The following is a 23,502-nucleotide window of genomic DNA, read 5'->3' as shown; positions in this document are numbered from 1 at the left end:
TTTCTGGGTTCAGTCCTTGCAGAGGCCCAAGCAATTGGCTAGGACCCGGCCCTCTGAGAAGGCATTCTCAGTGTAAGATTCCATTTCCCTAATAGGACTTTGCCAGTATAGAAGTCTGTCTCTCCACAAACTGGTTTCTATCCAACAATAAACTTCAATACAGAGAACAGTTTCCCTCCCACTTCAAGGAAGAGGGAAGAGGGACAGATGGCTGGATAGATGGCAGCATCCAAGGAACAGATAAGTCAGGAGGAGAGGGTTTAGCGTCGTATTGAAGTTGTGTTCTCTTTAAGATTAGCACTCTGAAACTGTATTTCCTTTTGATCTGTGATCTCTTTTGGAGTCTCAGCCCCTCCTGGGAAGGCATAACCCCCCAGATAAGCTGTCTTTCAGGGACACCAGAACCTTTGATTCAATTAGAAATTCTGGCCAAAAGGCCCCCTTTTGAAGTGTTAATTCCAATAGGAGATCTGGGCTGGATGCTGATAAGCATCTAAACCTGGGAACTTTGGCTCCTGAAGTCTCAAGACTCCTTAAAAAAAGGCAGTTTCTGGGTTCAGTCCTTGCAGAGGCTCAAGCAATTGGCTAGGACCCTGCCTGCTTAGAAGGCATTCTCAGTGTAAGATTCCATTTCCCTAATAGGACTTTGCCACTATAGAAGTCAACCAGCAAACTGGTTTCTATCCAACAATAAACTTTCATTTTGCAATTAATAATTCAGGATAAGTGAATTCCTTCACTTTAAACCTGTGGCCAACCAAAAGGGGATTTTAAACAACTCTCTCATTGCCACTGACCTCATCACCACCGGGAATTGAGGGGATATAAACCTCCTCATTCTCACCACACACACCAAATCTTGTCCACTCTAATTCCCCAAAATTTTTCCTGTCTTGCTGCTGCCTCTCATAATACCCCGCCCTGGTGCACCTCCCATTTTGATTTTTGCCACAGCAGCCGACGGGTCTGCCTCCATGGACATTCCTAGAACAATGGTCACTCCCTTACTTAGGAAGGAGCCTCAGTGGTTCCCTATTGCTTCCAGGATAAAAAAAATATACAAGCTTCTGTTTGGCATTCAAAGCCCCTCACTACTTGGCTCCAGTCTGTCCTTCCGCATTGATGTTCTTCCTTACAAATGCAACACTGCAGCCAAACGCTTCCATAATGTTTCCTCTTCATAACATTGTTTCCTGTCCTTTCAAGGACAGATCCCCAGACTTACCCACCCTCTTCTGCAATGGCTGAAATGCTCCTCTTCCTCAATTCCTAGTTTCTTCTTGAGTCTCATCTCCTATAGGAAGCTATTCCTGATTTCTCCTGATTCCATTATTACTTGCCCTTCCCCCTCAAAATTACTTTGTTTATATTGTATTATTTGCATACAAATTGTACTCTACTCATAGAATATAAGCTCTCTGAGAATAGAAATTGTATTTTTAAAAAATCTATATTGCTGTTCATTTAGTTCAGTGTCAGGTACACCCTAGGTGCTTAATAAATGCTTGCTAAATTTACCTGAAGATGGCACATTGACTGGCCTGAGGAAAATCCACAATGATCAAATTATTGAGTGCTCATAATATGCTTTATTAATAGGGGTCATTAAAAGTACAAATCATTGACATAAAAATAATTGTTTTATTAACTTCCTTCAATTTACACTTTCAAGCTATTTGGAAAGCCTTCCCTTAGTCTCCAGGGAACCACAAAAGAGGGTTTTTATTACCCTAGAATACAAAATGAATACAGAAACGTCTGGGCACCTAGAATGGAGATGTGGACAAAAGCAGCTGATGGTGTTAATTTGTGAATGTTTCCTTGAGAAGGGGAGTAGTGACTTACCCCCTTGGCCACAACAGCTGAATTTCCAGCCCACCATTTCCATCACGGTGTTTTTAAAATCCTTCCCACTCTCCTTTTCTAAGTTTAGATTTCATGATCAAACACCTGCCAATAATTTTAGTCGCTGGTGTTGTAAATTTCTATATTTGTTACACACAAAGACAAAACACCAGAAGCTTAATGACTTCTTTTTTTAAAAGGCTAACTATCTGAATACATTTTCTTTTTTAATCCTTGTAGAGTAACTCTTAGTTCATGGGACTCAAAGTCTAAAAAGCCATGTAACTGTACCAAATCCCAGTGTCTGAAATTGTAAGTAATCAAAAATCCTTCATTATTAAATATGAAATAAGGTTGTTTAGAAATCAGTAAATGGAGAAAGGTCCAGACAATGCCAGGTTGGCAAGGAGTGTACACGTGGTGATGTTTAGCAATGGAACTGATGTTCAGTGGGAATTGGAGACACCCTCGAAGTGTGAACAGCCTCTGACTTTGGCACTCGCTGCCGGGCTGGAATCACCTGCATCTCAGGGGAGGAATCTTCGCCTTTTGTTTGCATTTGCCATTGAGCATTCATTAACCCCTCAGGTGATATTGGACTGGACATTAGCACCTTGCTGAACATTAGCTATCAAAACATCTCCATCCGCACCATCTATTTTATGGAAACTTTTGTGGCGTGGTTTACTATACGCATGAATTTTCTTAGAAAACTAGTGGACCCTTTTGCCTTACCCACCTAGGACTGCCAACTGTTAGAGTCTGGGTAAGCAGAGAGGTAGGACAGTATGCCTACTTAGACACATAAATACTGGCCAGAAGGGGAGAGAGAGTGAGTGACGGAAATAGGAGTGCGCCTGGAACTCTGCTGTCAAGGGCACTACATCACAGGATTTGTTTCTGTTGCCTGCCCCTGTCCCACCCAGCCCTGCCCGGTCCCATCCTGCCCTCAGCTTGGGACTGAATGTCCCCAATGGCTAGCAACCCTAACCACATCTCTGTGTGATTTTTCCATTGCAGAGCTCCTTGAGAAGTCAGAGAGCTACCTTGGTGCACCAGTGGGGGTAGGTTGAGAGAGAGGAAGAGCACAAGGGGTGTTGGATTGGGCCAAAAGTGAGTTGGCCATCTTTATTTTCCCAATTCCAAAGCCCATGAGGCATTGCTAATGAAGCTTTTACTAGTTGAAAAGTGAATTAACCTCAAGTAATGCTGGGATTTAGGACTGAAGATCCGTAGCTTTTTTGAGTAATTGAGTAATTGATGACACAGCCTTTGTGAACACAAAGTGTGTCCTTTCATAGAAGGAATGGAAAATCTGTAGATCATGTAAGAGTGAGACAGGTAAGGAAAAGTCAGCCAATGACCCTCTGGACTTCTCCTTTGGGGAGGCGAAAGGATAGGAGAAAGGATCGGTTCAGGGAATGCAGGAGAGAAATCCAAGGACAGAGGGACGCCTTACCTGGTGTTTTGGGCCCCCAGGGTCAGGGGAAGGCTTTATCACAAAAAAAGACAGAGGAGGGGAGGCAAAGGTGACCACTCCTAGGAACCTACCTTCCTTTGTCTATTCCTTCTTTTTCTATGCCCTATAAGCAGAGCTCTTGCATAGAGCAGTATCATGTCTCTGATTAGAAAAACATTTCCTCTACACTATAACAAGTCTCTATTAAAAATAGGTGGGAAAAGAATGGCTACTACTGGCTGTCTTGCACTAAATATGGATTTCTTAACTTATAAAAATTGTGTTTCCAATAAATTGTATGCAAGTTTAATAAAATAATGGTTTAAAACCTAAAGAAAAAAATGAAGAATCATTTATTCACAATACCCATCAGACCAGCATAAAAATACACAATTTGTGTTCTTCCAAGTTTTTAAATACTGATGCTTCCAAACGAAAGGTTATAATGCCAAATTCACTTTCAGAATAGAAAGTATCATTTTATTGGACGACTTGTTGCAGTTCAGCAGACATTAAGCACCAATGGTGTGCAAGGAACTTTGCTTTGTGGAGAGACAAAACAAAGTAGTCCCTGCCTGTTAACAGTCTACTGAAGTGAGAGCAGAAAATGCCTCCTAATCCTTTGAAAAGTGGGCATCTCAAAGAAAGAGATGCATTGTGCTCTCAGGACAATCCTGAGATATACAAGATGTTTGGGTGACATTTGATGGATGTTAATTATTTGAGAATACATTTTATTTGCAGCATGGGAAAAAAATCAATTCTGCCATGAAATCACTTCACAATGAATGTAGGCTGAATATTTTTTTAGATAAACCATACCTGCCCTTTATCTGCCAAGATATGGGGGCTTTAATCATTCCTATAATAGATTCCTATAGTATTTAGTTAGAATATGCCCCTGATTTCAGGCAAAATTTTCCCTCCATTTTCCTTGTCAGAGATTGGAAATCTCCAATAGAATCTCTTTCTGTAGTCTTTTGACTCTTTCTCTGATAATTTGGCATAAACTTCAATGTATGAACTTGCCTGAGTCTGCTGTCTCTTGTTTATTTACTTTAACAGTAAATACAGGTTGTGTGAAACACGAAAAAAGACCACAAAATTTTAAAATCTTGATTGTAACTGACAACTATACTTCTTCCATAACAAACTTTGGCTATAACTGGTCACATCAACCCAAAAAATGTGAGTTTTGACCCTTTGGGTGGTCGGCAAACAAGGAAACGGTCGATCAGTCAGCTGGAGAAAACACAAAGAGAAATTAAGAGGCAAAGAGAAGACTGGATTGAGCACAAACTAGAGAGTCCCTGGAGAATTTACAAATCAGACTGTGCTTAGATCTAAAGAGTCATCACATGTTGTGTTCTGGGTGGACAACTATTTAGTCATACTTTTTTTTAAATAGTTTTTATTTACCAGATATATGCATGGGTAATTTTACAACATTGACAATTGCCAAACCATATACTTTTTTTTTCTTTAAGGCTTTTATATAACTGCTCTAATAGAAATGGGGTATTGAGTGTTTACAGGAAAAAAGGGGGTTTTCCGATGATCATGTTTATTGACTATCCATTTATTTTATTTTTAAGAGAACATTCTGACAAAATGAATTTCCTTTTTTTTTCCAAAGATAATTTTATTATAGATTCCTTATATAGAGAATGGGCCATAAGATTTAATAGTACCAAAGGAGAAGGGGGAAATTGAAAACAATTCTTCACTTTCTGTGGGTTATTTGTTCGTTCTCTCCCTTGTTTCTCCCTTGGATTGCAGGGACATAGTAAATCACGTGGTACTGAACTGGCCCTGTATGAGAGAGAAGGGATTGGCCAAAACAGCTTCTGAAACTGGGTGGAGGAGCCCATGAGTGGAGTCCTTCAAATCTGACATGTTTTAGAAACCTGAGCCTGGAGCAGAAAAGAGGGTCTGGCCATGGCTGTGGCTACTGTCAATCTGTTATGGGGGCAGTGAATTGGGGAGGATGTAATGGAAGAGTCAGCTCCAAGAGCTAAGAGGAAGGAGATGGTCTGTCTGAAGAGACAGTGAGCTCCCCATTGCTGCCAGTGTCCTCTCAGAGGCTGGCTGACCATAACTCAGGAACGTTTACAAACGTTTACAGAGAAGATTTCTACAGGGTGAGAGATTGATCCAGGCTAGCTTTAACTTCTCTAAAATTCTCGGCTTTTCTGATCGAGCCTGGCAACTTGGAGAATAGGCTCACTCTGGAGAATAAAAAGCCAGCCTCTTACAGAACATGAGCAGGGCATGCTTGGTTTGGTTTTCCCTTTTCCCTAACCCCCTTTCCCTTTTAAATGCTTTTTATTTTTTCTTGGGTAGGTTTACCCTCAATCAGCCATGGCTTCAAAGCTTTAGAAATATGATGTTAGATCATGAAGGGTTAAAAACTGGGAAGCAGAGAAAGCCTGCAAAGAGAGGGCAGGATGACGCCCCAGAAGAATGGCGTCCCCACTGCTTGCAGACTCACCCCCACAATCTTCAAGCAGGGAGAGAAGGGCCCCACTTGGAATCTAGGATTGTCTTTCTTTGTTGAAGAAAGGCCACAGGGTATCAAAAAAAATGTACCGTCTTTTAGAGGGAAGAGGAAGAAGTAATTATGAGGCACCTTGTTGTTTTTTCCTGATCAGCAAGAGCCTGACCTTCCTCTTTCTGGAATAGCTGTTGAAGCAGACCATCAACTGAGTCCTTGTGGAATCATAATGAGCTCTAAACACTAATCAAAAGACCACAGATGACAAAAGACCGTGGTCTTAAGTGAGAACATCTGGTGGTTGCTGTAGTTGTTTTCTGTCTTGGGTGGAGTAAGGCTCCCCCAGATAGAGGTGGGGCTCTTGGTCATCTTGATCCTCTTCCAGGTAGCTTCATAATCCCCAACCCTGGGGTTTCTAGACTGCTGAGAACAGGCAGGATTCTGGGGGTGGCAGGGCATTTCTGGTGCCATTCCTGCAGTCATGGTCTTCCCGGAAGGCAGCTTAACTCTGGGCAAAACCCCGGACTGGAAGGATGTGGTGACTTTCAGAGTCTCGGGTGTCCTGAGCTGCCATAACTGTGCTACACTGTGGAGATTCCCATTGATCAGGTCCATCCCCAGGATTGAATTCCTTTAGCTCTAGCCCTGAATGAACAGCAATCCCTCCTGTTCAGTGCCTCTTCTCTCTCTGTGCCCGATGATTTCCCCACCTTGCGAGGAAGGCACTCGGTCCCATGTAGCATTGCTCTGTCCCATCTGCCTTTGTCTTCCTTTGGGTGAGGAGGGGACGAGCTAGTACTTGAATCCAAGCTGAAGAGCCGGGGGTCTGAGTGCACACTGCGGGCACAGGCCCCTCGGGAGGCCCCGGGAAGGGCCCACAGCTGTGGCTCCAGTTCTTCAGGGCTCCAGCCGGCAGTTGGGGAAATGCTGTGAGTGGCCAGCAGAGGGCAGGTGTGTCCCTGCTCATTAGGTACCTAGGCCAGCTCCCTGCAGGGAAAATGCCAGGACTCAGTAACGCTCCTAGATTTTGGAACTAGAACAAATCTCAGACGTTAACCTTGTCTCCGTGCAAATGAGGAAAATGAAACCCAGAGAGCTTAGATGATTCAACCCAAGCACAGAACAGCGACTCCCTGGCACTGTCTGATCGAATTTAAGGCGGTTTTGTGGAGAAAGGACAGAGCTCTCAATTCCAGCTCTCAAGAGCGTGTGGCTCTCCCGGAGCCTTTTACTTCTGCCAGCTTCTTGTCAGTAAAGTAGGTTAATGCTTATGCCATTTATTTCTTGGCATCTTCATACAAGAGTTGGCTTTATAGAATTTAAGTGTTGCATAAACATGAATTGTGATTACTGTGATCAATAATGAATCACAGGATTACAGACTTTTCAAGGCAAAAGGCATCTCAGAACCTCTAAATGCCACCAGTACCTGCAAATGGCCTCCAATCTCACGTCATCCGACTCCCAGGAGGACTTCCCCTGAGGAGAAACCCGCTCCCTCTAGACACGGCCATTCCTTTTAGGGATAATGCTTAAAATCTTCAGAAGCTTTCCTTTTATGAGTCTTCACTTTGTCTTTTTATAATATCCACTCATTGCTCGTGCTTCTGCCTCTTCTCCCTGACAGCCCTTCAGATACTTGAACAGAACCATGAAAGATGCCCCTTTCCAGCCTTTGCCCAAGTCTCACTCTCAGGTTCATCATTCCTTCAGCTGATCAGCACATGTCATTCCCCTCCCCTGTGCTTGTGACTCTTCTCTGAGTGCATTCTAGATCACCAATGGCTTACATAGACTATTACACCCAGAAATGACTATAGCAATCTAGGTCATGGCAGAGTGCAATAAAGATCTCAATCTCCTAATTACTGGAAACCTTATTTCTCAGAATTCAGTTCGAAGTCATAGTACTCTTTCTCATCATCCTTTTATACTGTTGATTCCTATTGAGCCCACGACAAGCCCTAGATTTTTGTCAGCTCCCCCCATCTTATATTTGTGAAACTGTCACAAATTCAGCTCTGTCATTTCCTATCCATATGACCTTAGACAAATCACTGAGCCATTATGGGCTTTATTTTCCTCCTCTGTAAAATGAAGGGACTGGAATAAATGACCTGTAGCTCCCTTCCTGCTCTGAATCTATGGTTCTGTGATGTCATGTTTATCCCTACGGAATTTCATCAGTGCAGTTTTCTAGTCACTGATAATCTTGGAATTCTGGCTGTCAGCCATTGGGTTAGCCATCCCTCCCCATCTGGGGTAGGTAGTGTGCCAGTTTGATAAGCATGCCATCTGTGCCTTTACCAAAGTCATTGAGAAAAATGTTAAGTGACACAGGCCCGAGCCCAGACCATGAGGGCCCTCAGATGTTCTGAGCTCTCTTACCTTTTCCTTATTTCTCATATTCCTTTTGCTTTTCTTTTATCCTTTTCCCACTTTCCTTGGCAGAGAAAGTGGAATTAAACTGAGGATGGAGTAGTTCTGTCTTTTCCCTATTGTTCCTTATGATTGTCCCATCCATACCAAGCTTCAGTCTTCCCTCCTCTTACGTGCTGTGCCATATCAGTGTGGGTTCCCAGAGGGAATTCGCCTAATATGTTGTTTTAAAAAGCTGCAGAAAGAAGATGGGATGAAGGGTAGGTACCAGATGCTGAATGCTCAAGTGTGTCATAAACCATCATAACCCAGTGCTGGGGGTGCTGAAGCTCACGATGAGCTGAGGCTATCGGGACAAGGGCAGAGGAGCAAAAAGTTGAAGTCAAAAGAGTTCCCATGACTGGTCTAAAATCAGCTTAGAAGGACCCTTGAAGGATCCTGGAAGGGCTGGATTGTGACTCAGTGGTGCAACTGGGAAGCCAAGAAGTGAATGGGGTCCTTTTAGCTGTGTTCCACCCTTGAATGTAACTGATTTGTGGAAGACTTCTCATCCAGAGAAGGGCAGCTAGGGTTGTGAAGGGTCCAGAGTCAGTGCCATGAAGGAGCTGGGGGTGCTTGACCCCGAGAACATAAAACTTGATCATCCTCTTTAAAGGGTCATTCTGAGGGATTCAGTTTGCTCTGGTAGGTCTCAGTGCAATGCACATCACGGGAGGGTGTTCCTACGAGGCAGATTTAGTTTGAATATCAAGAAGAACTTCCTTACAATAAAAGCTGTCCAAAAGTGGAAAATGTCAGGTAGCAGCTTCCCCCTCCTTGGAGGTCTTCCAGCAAGGGTGGACCCTTCGGATATTCTTAGAGGGGAGTCTTTTTTCCAGCAGGGACAGCTGAGCCAGGGGGTTTCTTCAACTCTGAAATTCAGCGATTCTGTGATAAAGTTCATCTCTTGAGAGGGCTTCAAGGGAAGAGAATACAAAGGAAAGCACTCTTTCAGCAAGTGGGAGCCATGGAGGAGAGGAAAGCATTGGGAAAGAGCAGGATAAATTTGGGGAAGGAGGGAGCAGGGCTGCCTGGTAGAGAACTCTCTTGAATAGCATTTGGACAGTCTGAGAGCCCACAAGCCTCATGATGGTTGTCAGATGAGCATTCTGGGATCGGTCTAAAAGTCATTTGGTGCTAGTGGGGAGGAGGACCAACTAGAGATCCAAGGAGGCCAGACAGACCTTGAGTCAGAATACAGCCGAGAAGAGAGACCACGGTCCAGAAACGGGAAGGGCTGCCCTGCTGCCCTTGGAGCCAGCAGCAGCCTCCTGGTACTCGTTGAGGGGTGAGGGGCCCCTTGCCTCAGGGTGCCCAGCCTCCGTATTGGTGCCAGTGACGATGTCTGTCATTGACTCTTCTGTAGCTTTTTCGGATGGGTCATCTTTAGGACATGGTGGTTCCACTGGAAAGGAAGCCAGGGTCCTCTCAACAGGAAAAGCAAATGAGAGGGGTTTATGTGTTTCAGTCAGTAAGCACTGTAGAGATCTCGGTGTCAGCCTGGGCCGCCTCCCGGCCTCTAGTTCCACCCCTGCCCCCGCCGGCCTGGGAGGTACTAGCTAGGAAGGCTCTCCCCAGACCCAGCCCGTCCGCCTCGGGAGAGATTCCCTGCTGGGTATTTTCTGCCTTGATGGACTCCCAAGTGTGACCATCTAAGGAGACCCGGGGGTTGCCTTTGCCAGGCAGCTGCCGATGTATTTTATCCGGGGTTCCATGTCAGAGAATGGAGAGAAAGCACAGAGAATTCAGTGTCAGTCAGCCCAGACAAACTCCCCAAGACCCCCATCAGGGGCAAAGAGCTGGAAGCCTGGATCCCTTTGGCTTGAATGCAGCGGGAGGCGGCCCCTGAGGTTCCCAGCAATCCCAGTGCCAGGCCCACAGCTCCTGCTTTTGTCAGTGACTGTAGATTTTGTGGAGGATGATTATTGTCTGAACGTCTCCTGCCCCCATAGAGTTTCTTAAAGACCAAGGAGGGCTTTTGCCTTCCTCCAAGTCTGAGTCCTTGGGAAGTGCTTAATCTCAAATGTTTGGTGACCGACCAACTGGTAGAGGCAGGAAGTGCCGGGGAGTCAGAGCCAAGCAGGAGGCTGTGGGCCACGGTGTAGCATCATTCGTGACCGTGTTATTAGGCAATAAGTTGGATGGAGGCTGTGTGAGGCCCTCCTGGGCTCATCTCTGCCACTGTCCTGGTGGACACTGGGGGGGAGCTGGAGGGTCAAACACAGAGTCCAGTTATGGGGATTCAAAGCTGATGGCCTGACCTGACCCACTGTTGTTCTCCATGGACTGATATTGGCCTGGTGGGGGGGGGGGTTCTAATGGAGTGCCCCAGGGACCTGGCCTGGGCCCTGCTCTTAACTCTCCTTCCTCTTCTAGTGACTTGTGAAGTCTGATTACGTCCAGGAAGCCGAGAGTTCAGCGCTGGGAGGGGGCGCCGACCACCTAGCAGGGTCAGGGCCAAATCTTAATAGGAGGAAACTTAATGGAGCTAAGTGGAAAGGCCCAGGTTTGGGTTGGGCCCTTGTAGCAGGCGCTCTTTGTCCACCAATTGTCCGTGAGGCTCGGGATAGTAAAAGGGGGCCTCCTTCCATGGGGAGGTTTGGCCTCTGAAGGCCCTTCCCTGGAAGTCAGGTGAAGGCTCCTCATAGCTAGAGCTGCCTCTGAAGGGTGGGAGACGAGAACTCCCCCCAAGGGGGGCTTTTAGTGGACTATCAGCGAGGTGGTCCAGGGAAGGATGAGTTGGGTAGAGGGGCCTCCTTCCTGTGCAGCCAAGAGCTCATTAAGTACCTCCTGTGTGCCCGGCACTAACATGCCCTCCCTTCCAGGACTGTGCCTTCTTTTGGGGGGAATAGATAATGCTCACAGGCTGGGAAATAAAGGTACGTGCAGAAAGACCACCCAGTGATGGGGCTGGGGCCAGCAAGGTGCTAAGACCTGGGAAAAAAGGTGGAGGGAAAGGGGAAACATGAAAGGCCTGGGTGAGGGCTGTGGCAGATGGCCAGGGGGTGAGGAGCAGCAGGGGAGCTTGGCTTGGTGGCCAATAGAGGCGATGAGCCTGCAGAGAAAGGCCGGAACTGTGCTGGGGGGAAGGGCTGAGACAGTGGGGACCCTCCTGGCTTAGTGAGCAGGGAGGTTACTTGGTCAGACCATGCTTTAGGAGCATCCGTTTGGCAGATAGCTCTGAGGAGAAGGGATTGCAGGGACAGGGAGGCCAGCTAGGAGGCTCTTACCGCAGCTAGTCCGAGAGCTCATGAGGGCCTGGCCAGGGCGCGGGGGCCCTGAGCATTCCAGGAACCAGTAACTTGAGGAGGTGAGCGAGAGGCCTAGAAACCAGTGACTGGGTCCTAGCGCGGCACCTTCTACAGGACCCCTCACAGTGTCATTCCATTGGCTTCTCGTGACCCTTGGAGATGATGCAGTCTGGTCCGAATTCTAAAGTTTGAGAAAGGCCCAAGTGCAATGATCTGCTCACGAGCCATCCTTGAGAGCAGGAAGTAGCCCTGTCACGAAAAAAATACCATTTCCTGGGCCTTCTCTGCCCTCACTCAGGGCTCCTAAGGTTCCTAAAGCCTTCCGTGGGTCAAGGATCATATGAATGTGTGTGTGAGGGAGGGAGAAAGAGAGACAGACACAGAGACAAGAGACACAGACACAGACAGGGAAAGAGAGAGACACAGACGGAGACACAGACAGGGAAAGAGAGAGACACAGACGGAGACACAGACAGGGAAAGAGACAGGGACTGAGAGAGGAGAGATGAGATGGAGAAAGAGGAGGAGGAATGGGGGTATCTCTGCAGCATGGCTGCCCCAGACCACTCAGTGGGTAGGGAAAGATGTCTCCTTCCTGCTTGTTCTGAAAGCTTGTGGTCGTGGGCCATGAGGCGAAGGGTCCCCGGACCTCAAAGCCCGGCAGCTGGTGTCGTGCCTGTGCGGGAGCGAGCTAAAGCTCCCGCTGCTCTCTGAGAGGCTGCTGAGAGACGTCCTCGGGCCTCCCTTGGCGGGCATCCTCCTGTGACCCACCCAGGACCACTGGGGCAGAACGGCCGTTCAGAGGTCAGAAGCTGGCCAGGGTCCAGACCATTTGGCTTGTATGTAGAAAGCTGCCCGGTGATAGAAACAGTGCCGTGTAGTCCTCTCTAAAGCACCTGCCTCCACGTACTGGCGGGGAAGTTTCCAGACACAATTGCCCTCCTCTCCATGGACTTGTAGCCGCTGAAATAGCTTTCAGCTCAGAAGATGAGGGGGGCAGCAGGACGGCTAGGGGGCCAGCGGTGGGCTGTCCGTGGCTGGAGGTCCGTGCTGCTGGTCAGTGGAAGTGCTCTCCTCCCACCCTCAGCTAGCGGACCGATAGTGAGCACAGTGAGACGGTGGCTCTGTTGGAAATGAAGCAAGTATTACCTCAACAGGACAAACAGCCGAGAGGGAGCAGGAGGTAATGGGCGGCCTCAGCATCAGCCTGGACCCTGGCCTGGGTCCTTGGGCCACCCTCGGACGCGGGCTGACCGGGAGATGCCAGCTGTGGTTCTCCCGAAGCCCAGGCCCGTCTGCACTAGTTGAGGTTCATTGCTGGGTGTTGCTTACCCTGATCTGGACAACCCCCGGTGTCCCTCTGTTGGGGGGGGTCATTGCACCCCCCACCGTGTTCTGGATGTCCGGCCCCACCTGAAGTCAGGTTGTACAGGCAGCGGGGGTTGCTTCTGGAGGGTCCCGTGGCTAGCCCTCCCGACTGGGGATTTCTGGATCCCCACAAACAGAAAGTTGAGGGGCTCCCAGCTCCTGGAGGGGCCCTTTGCTTGTCCGGCCCCAGTGATCTTCACCTCGGTTTTCTTTTCAGGTATTGCGACTGCTTTGCCAATGGGGACTTCTGCAACAACTGCAACTGCAACAACTGTTACAACAATTTACGCCATGAAATCGAGCGGTTTAAAGCCATTAAGGTAAAGCGCCCGGACGGGTGAGCGTGGGGGAGCGGGCGTGGTGGCCTGGTGAGGGGCTGCCCTCGTCTCCCACCAAGTGAGAGATGGGCGCCCGGGGGCACAGCCCCCAGAAGCTTCTTAGCCTGAATCTAGGAGGGAGAGAGGCAGGTGCAGGTGTCCACAGCTCGGCTAGCAGGCAGAGGCCTGCTCTTTGCCCTTTTGCTATTGCCTGGACCTCCCTACTGTGGGCTCAGAAGAAATCTGAGGAGAAGGGCGGGGAGAGGTCAGCATCGTGGATGGAGAGCTGGAGCAGGAAGGCCTGGATCCTGCCTTGAACATTGAGGAGCTTTGTGATCTCGAGTGAATCCTTCTCTGTAACATTAACATCTACCTTCCAGGATTCCCTGAGTTCAAATCCAGCCTCAGATTACATTAGCTGGGTGACTCTGAGCAAGTTCCTTCACTCTGTCTGCCTCAGTTTTTTCATCTGTAAAATGAGCTGGAGAAGGAAATGGCAAAATCTTCCAGGATCTCTGCCAAGAAAACCCCAATGGAGTCACAGAAAGTCAGACACAAAGATGCTCTTATTATCATTCTTATTCTCCAGAGGGTGGTCACATGAGCAGTGCTCACCTGAAAAACTAGGGGCCTGGGCTTCTCAGCCCCCTCCTCCCCGGATCCTTGGTTTCCCATAGGGAAGGAAGAAGGATCATCCCTCAGAACTGGATGGCAACAAAGCACTTCCCTGGCTTTGGCCTGGGCTGTAGGGAGCCCCATGTTCTCTGGGGCTCCCCGGGAGGCGTAGCTGGCCCATCCAAATGGGAATATTCCCACCCTTGTCATTCTGGGAAAATGAAAACGACATGGTTTCAATCATTCCAATTAATTGAATTGCCCATTTGAAATGTGGAGGAATCAGTCCTTCATGTGGCTGAAAATACCATCCAAATACCAGCTCTAGATGAACGGCCGCAGAGAGAGCGCCAGGCAACAGATTCCCCTCTTACCTGTAACTTCAACCAGAAAGGAAAAAGAGTGGAAAGATTAGCTGGGTGACCCTGGGCAAGTCACTTAATCCCAATTGCCTCAGCAAAAAAAAAAAAAGTAGCAAGATTGCTTTTATAAATGTAGCTGCAAAAGAAGCTGTTGAATTAAAGGTAAAATTTTTAAATTTAATTTTAAAAAAGTGTTGCCATAGTTACTAGGGTAACTGACTGTGTGCTAAGGATGTGTTGCAAATATGAAAACATGGGTAAGGATGTGTATACAGAGATGTAGATAGGGATGTGTGTATATATATGGATATGTAATGTGTGTGTGTGTGTATGTACCTGAAATATACTTAATAATATTTAATAAGATGCCCTAAAACTTTGGGGGAATTTTTCTTCTGCCTCTTCCTTGTCTTTCAGGCCTGTCTTGATAGAAACCCAGAAGCCTTCCAACCCAAGATCGGGAAAGGGAAATTGGGCGATATTAAGCCTCGCCATAACAAAGGATGTAACTGTAAGAGGTCAGGCTGTCTGAAGAATTACTGTGAGTGCTATGAGGTGAGCCTTCGGCGTCTCCTGCCTTCTCAAAAACCCTCCACTTTGTCTGACTCAGGTAACTCAGTACACACGAGTGTCTGCCCGGTTTTAAAAAAGGAAAATAACAGCTCATTCCTGGCTCTAATTTATTAAATTGTTTCTCAAAATAATCCGAATAGCTAAGAGCCAGTCAGAGACATTTAGGCGATGTCCACTACTACGTCAGCTTAACCTGGCACTGAGTAAGGCGCTGGGCCGGGTGCTGAGGATACAAAGAAGATCAAAAAGGAAAATAACTTCACTCGGAAGCATCGGGTGCTAAGATCAGTGGGCTGGACCTGGAGCTTCCCACAACCAGGAGAGGGCGGTAATGGAGGCTCCAGAGGTCCCATGGGAGTAAGTGTCTGAGGTAGCATTGGAACTCTGGTCTTCCTGACCCCAACCTCTGTCCACAGCACACTTCCTGGCTGCCTTAAATAGCCTAGCCCACATGTTGCCTTCTGAAGGTTGCCCCTAAAGCAGCAGTGAAGAAACTGAGGATCCCGAGGGACCCCTGGGACCTCCATCAGTGTAAGAATGATATGCAGATGATCCCCTCATTCCACTGCAGCACTTCTGGGCCTGGTGTCCAGAGCTGAGAGCCACAGTTCCTGCTTCCAGGAGCACCTTTCATTGGAGCCCCTTCTCTGTGGGAGACTCCAAGGCCATGAAGAGCTGATTTTTCTTATCAGTTCCAAGATCCTAAGTTACTCTGAGGAGCTCCAGGAAGTCCTGGTTCTTCATTCGGATTGCCAGGAACCTTGTCTAGGACTATTCCATAACGAAAGTGGACCTCAGTAGTAAAAGGATGACAATGGAGATATGTTAACATCCATATTAGTGTGTAAGGAGAGATTTTCCCTGGTCTGCTCTCCTTCAAACCTCTGTGCCATGGAGCAATCCCCAAAGCCCTCTGGGCTCCTTCGAGGTCCTCTGGCACAGTGCTTCCCCCTGGAAGAGGACACAGGTCTCCACCATAGCCCTTCCTCCAAGATGGGAAGTGCCAGGGGAGGACCAAGCTGGGGCTTGTGGGCAGAGCAGGAGGGCTGCCAGTTTGCTCTAGTTTCTTCCCTCAACTTCCTCCCTACCTTCTTCCTCCTGCCATGGAAATGTAGAGGAAATCTCCCTGCAAAAGAGAAACCTTTGCCTAACGAAAGGCATTAGTCGTCCTTCTCATTGGGGTCTTTTGAGGGGAGGGAAGACTCGTGAACATCGTTCATAGAAGAATTCCCTGGGCTATTCCAGGCTTCCTGACACATCTGGATCCTTGGGTGGTAAGAGATTATTAGAAACCTGGGCTACAGAAAGTCCAAGGACTCTCCAGCTTGGAGGATGTCACCATGGTACCAGTAGAGAAGGCTAAGGTTGCTCCCATAGAGACCATCCTGACAAGGATGGCTCCTCTTCTCGGGGTCCCCAGTGCATGTCAATCAGCATTTGTTTCTCACTGTGCTGAATTCTGCTCTTTCAAAAGTTTTTCTTAAATTATAATGAATATCAGAAAGTCCTGGAGAGACATGAACTGATGCTGGGTGAAATGAGCAGGACCAGGAGATCGTTGTACACTTCAACAATGATACTGTATGATGATCAATTCTGATGGACGTGGCCCTCTCCAACAATGAGATGAACCAAATCAGCTCCAATAGAGCAGTGATGAACCGAACCAGCTACACCCAGCGAAAGAACTCTGGGAGATGAATATGAACCACTACCTAGAATTCCCAGTCCCTCTAATTTTGTCCGCCTGCATTTTGGATTTCCTTCACAGGCTAGTTGTACACTGTTCCAAAGTCCGATTCTTTTTGTACAGCAAAATTATTGCTATTAAAAATTATAATGAACACGAAAACATGTTATGTTATATCCAGTTGGCAGTCATCATCATTATCAATGACTATTTTACCTTTATCTTTTAAAGGTAAAATAAATTTTATTTGTAAATACTTATTTATAAATTTATTTTTAAGGTGGAATTTGGCCCAAGATTGTGGCCCAATTATCTATCTTATTTATTTATTTGTTTGTTTGTTTTAAAGCTTTTTATTTTCAAAACATATGCATGGATGATTTTTCAATATTAACCTCTGCAAAACCTTGTGTTCCAATTCTTCCCTCCTCCCTCCTCTTCTCCTTTAGATGGGAAGTAATCCATTATATGTTAAACATGTGGCCCAATTATTAAATGGCATTAGCCCCATCTCCTTGATTCATGGACAGGGAACAAATTAGGGGCTGTCTCCCATTTTCCGGGAGGGCTCAGATAGGAATCCTTGACCATTCTCCCAAGGGCCCTTTGCAGTGGCCACTGCCCCCTAGCGAGAAGGGGGCAAACACACTTTGCTCACTGCTTGGCTAGTTTACTTAAGCAAAGACAGACATAAAAACAGCTGTGCACATGCATGTACACACCCACATACCCGCAGGCTCTCCTCCCAACCCCATTCATGCAGGGCTCTGAAGAACGAAAAGCAGCATAAAGAATATACTTCAGCTCTGCTGCTCCATCCCTCTTCTGCCTCTTGTTCACTCATCTTCTGCCTCTTTTATGTGGAAACTGGAAGATCTCTCGAACTAGAAGAACTTTCTCTTTGATCTCCTCCTGCACATTTCCCCCACCACATAAGATTCATAATGGAGTCGGCCAGATTTAAATAAGGCTTTTCTTTTTCTTTTCCCTTTTTTGGGTGCATAGAGCTCTTTCTACACATCGTAAGCACTTTGTGTTTTCTCGGTTGAATTTTATTAACCAAAGCATTTATGTTGCCAGGCCAAAATTATGTGTTCTTCTATTTGCAAATGTATCGGTTGCAAAAATTATGAAGAAAGCCCAGAACGAAAAACTCTGCTGAACATGCCCAACTGTGTGGAGATTGGGGGACCTGAAGGCAGCCATCTTTTCTCGCCATCGAAATTTGCAGTGTTGCCCAAGTTCAGGAAGGACAGGTAGGCAACTCGCACTTATAGCTCGGCAAAGGAGAAAGAAACTTTGGAGGGAAAGCAGGGAGAAATCTGCACCTGGTAACCGGTGTTTCTCTGGTTTTGCAGAAGTAGGGCTCCGGGCATGTTTATCTGGAGACAGTGGGGGACTTTCTCAGGGTCGCACAAGCAGGAAGTGTCTGAGGCTGGATTTGCACTCGGGTCTTCCCCAGTCCAAGACCAAAAGTCTAACCCTGTGCCACCGAGCTGCCCCCCAGGATGTTTAATTTGGACTGAGGTTCTAGTGGATTATAAGTTTGTGTGTTAACAATAGAACATAGCAGTCCCCCCAAAAATGTGGAGGTCAGAGGCCCAGTGTCCTCCATCAAGGGCCTCCACTAGAGAAATTTGGGCCCAAAGGATTTTTGAAGAGACCAAAGAAAGCAACCAGGCCTGGGGAAGGGCCCAGAGGTCAAGCCTTAAGAGGAACAGTAGAGGGAGCTGGGAGGCTTTGGCTGAGAAGACCCAAAGGGCCTGGGAGCCCACACAGCCCAGTCCCAGCTTGTTCAGCCTTTGAGGAGAGCTCCAGGGAAGGCCTGGGGGGCTGGGAGGGGCATAGTGCCAGGAGGCTCACCCTGACCTTCCTCATCAAGGGCAGGCAGATTATGTAGGTCCCAGTTCGATGGGGCCTTCTCTTCTCTAGGATAAATGTCTGGTCCACTGAGCCCTCTGTTTTCCCCATTCTGGCTACCCCCGACCAAAGGCTCGGCCCCCAGTCCTTTTGTGCTGCCCAGAACATAACTAAGAAGGGCAGAGATTGTGTCATTGGAATCACCTGACAGGTCCCCTTCACTGCCACATGGATTTCTTGAGCACCTACTGTGTGCCAGATGCCCTGCTCTATGCCGACACAAAAAATGTAGTTCCTCCCCTCAGGGAGCTGATACTCCATTGACTTAATTGGTAAAAGCTCTTGTATAGCATAACTGGAAGGTTTTCTCTGCCCAGTTTTATCCAAATACAGCCATAAAATGCACTTAATACACCCACAAATGTCTGAAGAATTGAGAGGGCAACTTCCTCCTCCCCTTAACCAGGTTTGCAGATTTTTGTCTGCCTTCTTTGTTTTTCCAAGTAAATAGGATATGTGGATGCAGTCACCTACCACTTCAGTTTTTCATAAAATATTCATGCAGATTTTTTGCTTAATCTTGTTCTGGGTACAGAGGTTGTTTTATAATCCCCTTTTAGCTCAGGGGAAAACCGTGGCTGGGCCTTAGAATAAAAAAATTAGCAATAATAATAATGTCTAACATTCATATAGCACCTACTATGTGCCAGGCACTGTGCTGAGTGCTTTACAATAATTAACATATGTGAGCCTCAGAACCACCCCACAAGGTGGGTGCTGTTATTGTCCCCATTTTACAGATAGGGAAACTGAGGGAGACGGGGGCTTTGTGATTTGCCTGACTCCAGACCCAGATTTTTATCCACTGAGACATCTACTGTGAGTATTGTGTCATTAGCCTCCCTACAAGACTCAGTGTGGAAGTCAGAGCAACTTGACCATCTCCCTCTCCCTGAGCAGCCCCTGAACAAAACTGTGAGGGCTTAACTCTGAGCTCCCTCAGCCCATAAGACCTGGGCTTATTTGCCATGTGATGGTTGGTCGGACTCATGAATCCAAACCTTTTGTTCAATGTTAATGGGATTATGGGAATCCAGCTCCAGTGAATGGTGAGAGTGTGGTGGTGGGTTTAAAATGCAGGAGTTGGGCAGGAATCTGTGGAGCAGAACCAGAGCCAGAGTTGATCCAATTTAAGCTGGTGCTGCATTAAGAGGAGGATCAAGCCAGAAGCTGGATGTCTCCAGGGGCACCGTATGTGTACATTCCGGTGTAGACCATCCTTTGACATTTTGCTTTAGACGTGAACTTTAAACAGTAACTAGCAGTGACAAGGTACCTCCTTTAGCAGAGTCATAAGTAGTAGGCCATGAGTCCTCGTTCCTGTCAGTGCGTTCGTCCCCGAGATTGCCCTTAGTTTACCTGGCGTGTGTCTCTTGCCTTGTTGGTCTCTGACCCGTGCACCCTCACAGAGCAGGTCTCGAGCACCCCCTGGACCGGCCCCTTCTGCATCGTGACTTGTCCGGCGCTTGACGTGTCTCTCTGGTTTGTCTCCCACAGGCAGCCTTACACCTGCATCTCCTGGGAGGTGGTGGAAGCCACGTGCGCCTGCCTGTTGGCCCAGGGAGAAGAGGCCGAGAAGGAGCACTACTCGGAGTGCCTGGCGGAGCAGATGATCCTCGAGGAGTTCGGGAGGTGTCTGTCCCAGATCCTCCACACAGAATTCAAATCCAAGGGGCTGAAAGTCGAGTAGACGGGTGGTGCGCCAAAGTCTCTCCCGCGACGATGATCCGCATGGACTCTTATCTTGGTATTTGTAGTAAATGGGCAGCCAGGTCCAGTCCAGGGCATCCCCTGGAGCCCGAAGGGCGACCCCTTGGCCCACAAATGTAGGAAATCAATTGACTAGAGCAGCGATTCAGTCTCCCAAGCAAATGTCTCCATGTGCCCACCATTACCTGGGGGAGGGGGGTTGTGGATTCCCAGCATCCCTGCTAGCTCTCTGGATTGGGAAACCGTCCCATAGAAGCTGAGGCTTTTGGCAGGAAAATCAAGGCAGGGTCCAGTTCTCCGGACCTTGCCTCTCCAGAGAACTCCCTTACAGACAGACTCTGCTCCACCCTAACAAGCTCAGGTAATGAGCTCTTTGGAAATCTTTGGACGGGCGTTTCCCACGGGCCCTTATGCAAGAGCCACAATTACTAAAGAACCAAGAATTGCTCTGACAATGTCCGTAGTGTTAGCCTCCCCGAAAGTCACTCAGTGACCCTGCTCAGTCTAGTGCTAACTGTGGCCCTTGGTGCCGGGGGCTTCTTTAGGACTTGACCATCTGGCCCTTGGGGATTTCTCTCGAGTTCCCTTTTTCAGTGAGTTTCTGCATTGTTAGTGCTTTATGTAGTTATTATTACTGTTGTTTATAAAATCTAGGTAAAGGGGACTGCCTTGATGAGCAGACAGGTTCTATTAGCCCCGGCCTCGGGACCTCCACAAGTAATGGAAAGGACTCGAACATCCCCCCACTGAAACATGCCATGGAACCCCACCCCCATCTGTCATCGGTGCTCAGTGACAGCCGCTGCCCCTAGAAAGTGACAGACATTCACAATATCCTATTCCTGTGATTCCAGCTGAATCAGCCATTCCAGAGAGGTCGGCCTCTGTTTCCTCTTTGGTTTGTTTTTAGGGCTGGCTCTTTGCTCCGTAGCAGGTTCTGAGCCTCCATCAGGGAGAAGAATAGAACTCAGTCCCTGGGGAGAGACTCTTTACAGAGAGAAGGGACCCTCGGTCCTAGTCCAGGCCGCACATAGCATTTGAGGGACTGGACCCTTTTAAAAAAAGGCCCAAGGCAGGAGAAGGGAGCTGGATGAGCTCAATGAGCAGCTCTCCATATCCGAGTCCTCCTGGGTCCCCCATGGACTCTGACTGAGTCAGGGGGGACCCCAGTGCATCCTCTGTATTTATTGACTGAAGCGAAGGGTAGACACTGACAGAGCCGGGGTAGGGCTGCGTGAGGCTTGATGGAAGTAGTGGAGGAGGACACGGCTCTCTGAAGGAAACCTTGAGCCCAACAAACAGAAGTCCACTGCAACCTTGGCTGCAAAGTTCTCAAAAGTCTGAGATGGCGGAGGGAGGGGAGGAAGCTGGAAGGCCAGGCCAGGTCAGGTGCTGCTGTAGACAACATGCTCTCTGGGGAAGGGTCTTTCTCAGTTCAGACTTGGGGACTGCCTCCCCTCTCATGGCCGAGCTATGGGTAGGGACCAGGCGTTGGGTGCCAGCTGCAGGCAGGCCTTCCTCAACCAAAACTGGTGAAGGAAAGCCTAAGAGCTGGCTCTCTTCCTCTGCCTCGGGGAGGGCCCCCAAAAAAGAGAACCTGACTGAATCAAATGGGGGAAGAGCCAGCCACGTGCCTGAGTCTGAGATGGAAATCTCTTTAAGTGCAAGCACATACACATACATACATATACATACGTGTGTGTGTGTGTGTAAAACACTACTGTAGAGTTACCTAGGATCACCAAAGACCCTACAATTATACTTTATTTTCATTGAGAAAAACTTATTTAAAATACCGTGCTCTTATTTCATGCTGTGGTAAGGAATCTTTCTTAAAAGCTATCAAAAAGCACAGATGACATAAACTCATGACCTGGGATTGTAACCCCCCCCACACACACACACACTCTCCGGCCTCACCGGGTCCCTCTCCAGAACTGGGCAGCATACTAGAAACCGTCCAGATAAATGCTGAAAGGCTTCTCCTCCATTCCTTCCTCTCACTCCCTGCTACAAGCCCGGCGCTGGCCAGAATTGGCAGCTCTGTCTTGTGCTCTCAATCGTTTGGCACTGTACCATTTGCTCTCTTCTCCCATCTGCCTCAATGGTCAGAGAAGTAGAATGGGCTGCCATGAGTACGTGTGACGGATAAAAGAAAGCCTGGAACATGAGATCCATTCCAGTTATATTCTTGCTTGTCTAGCTCTACTTTTAGTTTTATTTAACCAGATGAACCCACTTATCTGAGTCCTAAAAGAGAAAGAATTGAGAAGGACCCAAAACCACCAGCACTGCTTGCTCCCTGGGAAGGCTTCCTTCTGATTCTCTGGAAGTGAACTCGTCCTTTTCTCTGAAGAGAGTTGAGTCCATGCAAAACCCCAAATGCGAAGCTTTCTTGAATTTCCCTGCAAAAGAAACAAGGAGCCTTAGTCCTTGCCATAGGCCAGTGGGCAGGTGTCCAAAGAGAGGAGCAGGGGTGGATGGGAGAGGGAGGATGGGCAGAGCAGCGCTGCTGGACTCCCAGAAGCCTGGGCTCCCACATTGGTGTAGATATTTCTCAGCCCCCCATCAACAGGAGCAGGTGGTCGGAGCTGGCCAAGCCATTGCAGCCAGTGGATTGGGGGGAAGGGAACTTCTGTTCTCAGAGGTCAGGATGGGATCCTCGGAGTCAGAGGTGAGGTGATTTGCCTTCATACAAAAAGGAAACTGAGTTGTCTGAACCGAGAAGATTGTCTCACTGGTCATAGTCGTATTGGCCACTTTTTCTTCTACTTAGTATTGGTTTAACCCCTTAGCTGCTATAATTTACTGACTTGGTAAAAAGAATTCTCTGATAGCTAATTGAAATGTTTTTTCTTTAATTCTTGTTGTTCTTGGATATTTATTTTTTGTAATAAGCAAAAAATATCAGGGTTATCCCTCGATATAATAAAGTAAAACACAAGTTTTCTTTCATAGTTAGTGTATCAGTTGCTAGTATAAATAGCCTAGGATTAAATGTTTGTTCTCTTGGTTTGGGCAATATTTAATACCCAATTTAGCTGTAATCTACACTTGAGACTTCACTCTGGCTCAGATTATTTATTGTTATAGGAAAATTATATGTACTGGTATTTTGATTTAGAAAATAAATATTTTATAATTTTAAGTACTGTGTTTTTCTTATCAAACACTGAGTATTTTAATTTTCCATTAAACATTTTGAAAAGGCTATGAAGTTAATTAGCTTGATGTTTTGACAAGTCCTTATTTAGATTTGTGCATGATCAAAACCACTGGGGAGTGGGCATCTCCTCAATCTGCCGGCTGAGCCCCCAAAAGCCTGTTCTCAAGTGAAAGCTTTCTTTTTTCTAACTTCTAATGAATTGGACAGAGGTTGGGCCTTCCCAAGGTCCTTTTGTTTTTCTTCCCTTCATTACCTGGAGAAGATTCTGCAAACTATTTGATGTCACATTTGCAAGGCTCTGAAATCCCTTTTGT

At 47.4% G+C, this 23,502-nt stretch overlaps 1 protein-coding gene across 2 annotated transcripts in view; it reads left to right on the top strand.

The window, feature by feature from the left end:
* TESMIN (testis expressed metallothionein like protein) overlaps nt 1–23,167 on the top strand; it is a 49,399-nt gene extending 26,232 nt beyond the window's left edge. Inside the window, exons 7-11 of one of the 2 annotated variants that reach the window (XM_074273706.1) lie at nt 2,086–2,157; nt 13,053–13,155; nt 14,547–14,684; nt 17,473–17,648; nt 19,810–23,167. In XM_074273706.1, coding sequence (XP_074129807.1) covers nt 2,086–2,157; nt 13,053–13,155; nt 14,547–14,684; nt 17,473–17,648; nt 19,810–20,002 — 682 coding nt within the window. In that variant the 3' untranslated portion in view covers nt 20,003–23,167. The remainder of the gene's footprint in view (nt 1–2,085; nt 2,158–13,052; nt 13,156–14,546; nt 14,685–17,472; nt 17,649–19,809) is intronic. The other variant, XM_074273707.1, reaches the window with a different exon arrangement.
* Nucleotides 23,168–23,502: the final 335 nt, after the last annotated feature.

The sequence above is a fragment of the Sminthopsis crassicaudata genome, chromosome 6, assembly GCF_048593235.1.
Source record: "Sminthopsis crassicaudata isolate SCR6 chromosome 6, ASM4859323v1, whole genome shotgun sequence".
NCBI classification, from domain to species: Eukaryota; Metazoa; Chordata; class Mammalia; order Dasyuromorphia; family Dasyuridae; genus Sminthopsis; species Sminthopsis crassicaudata.
The sequence above is the reverse complement of the archived record's forward strand: the minus strand, read 5'-3'. Positions and strand labels throughout refer to the sequence as shown.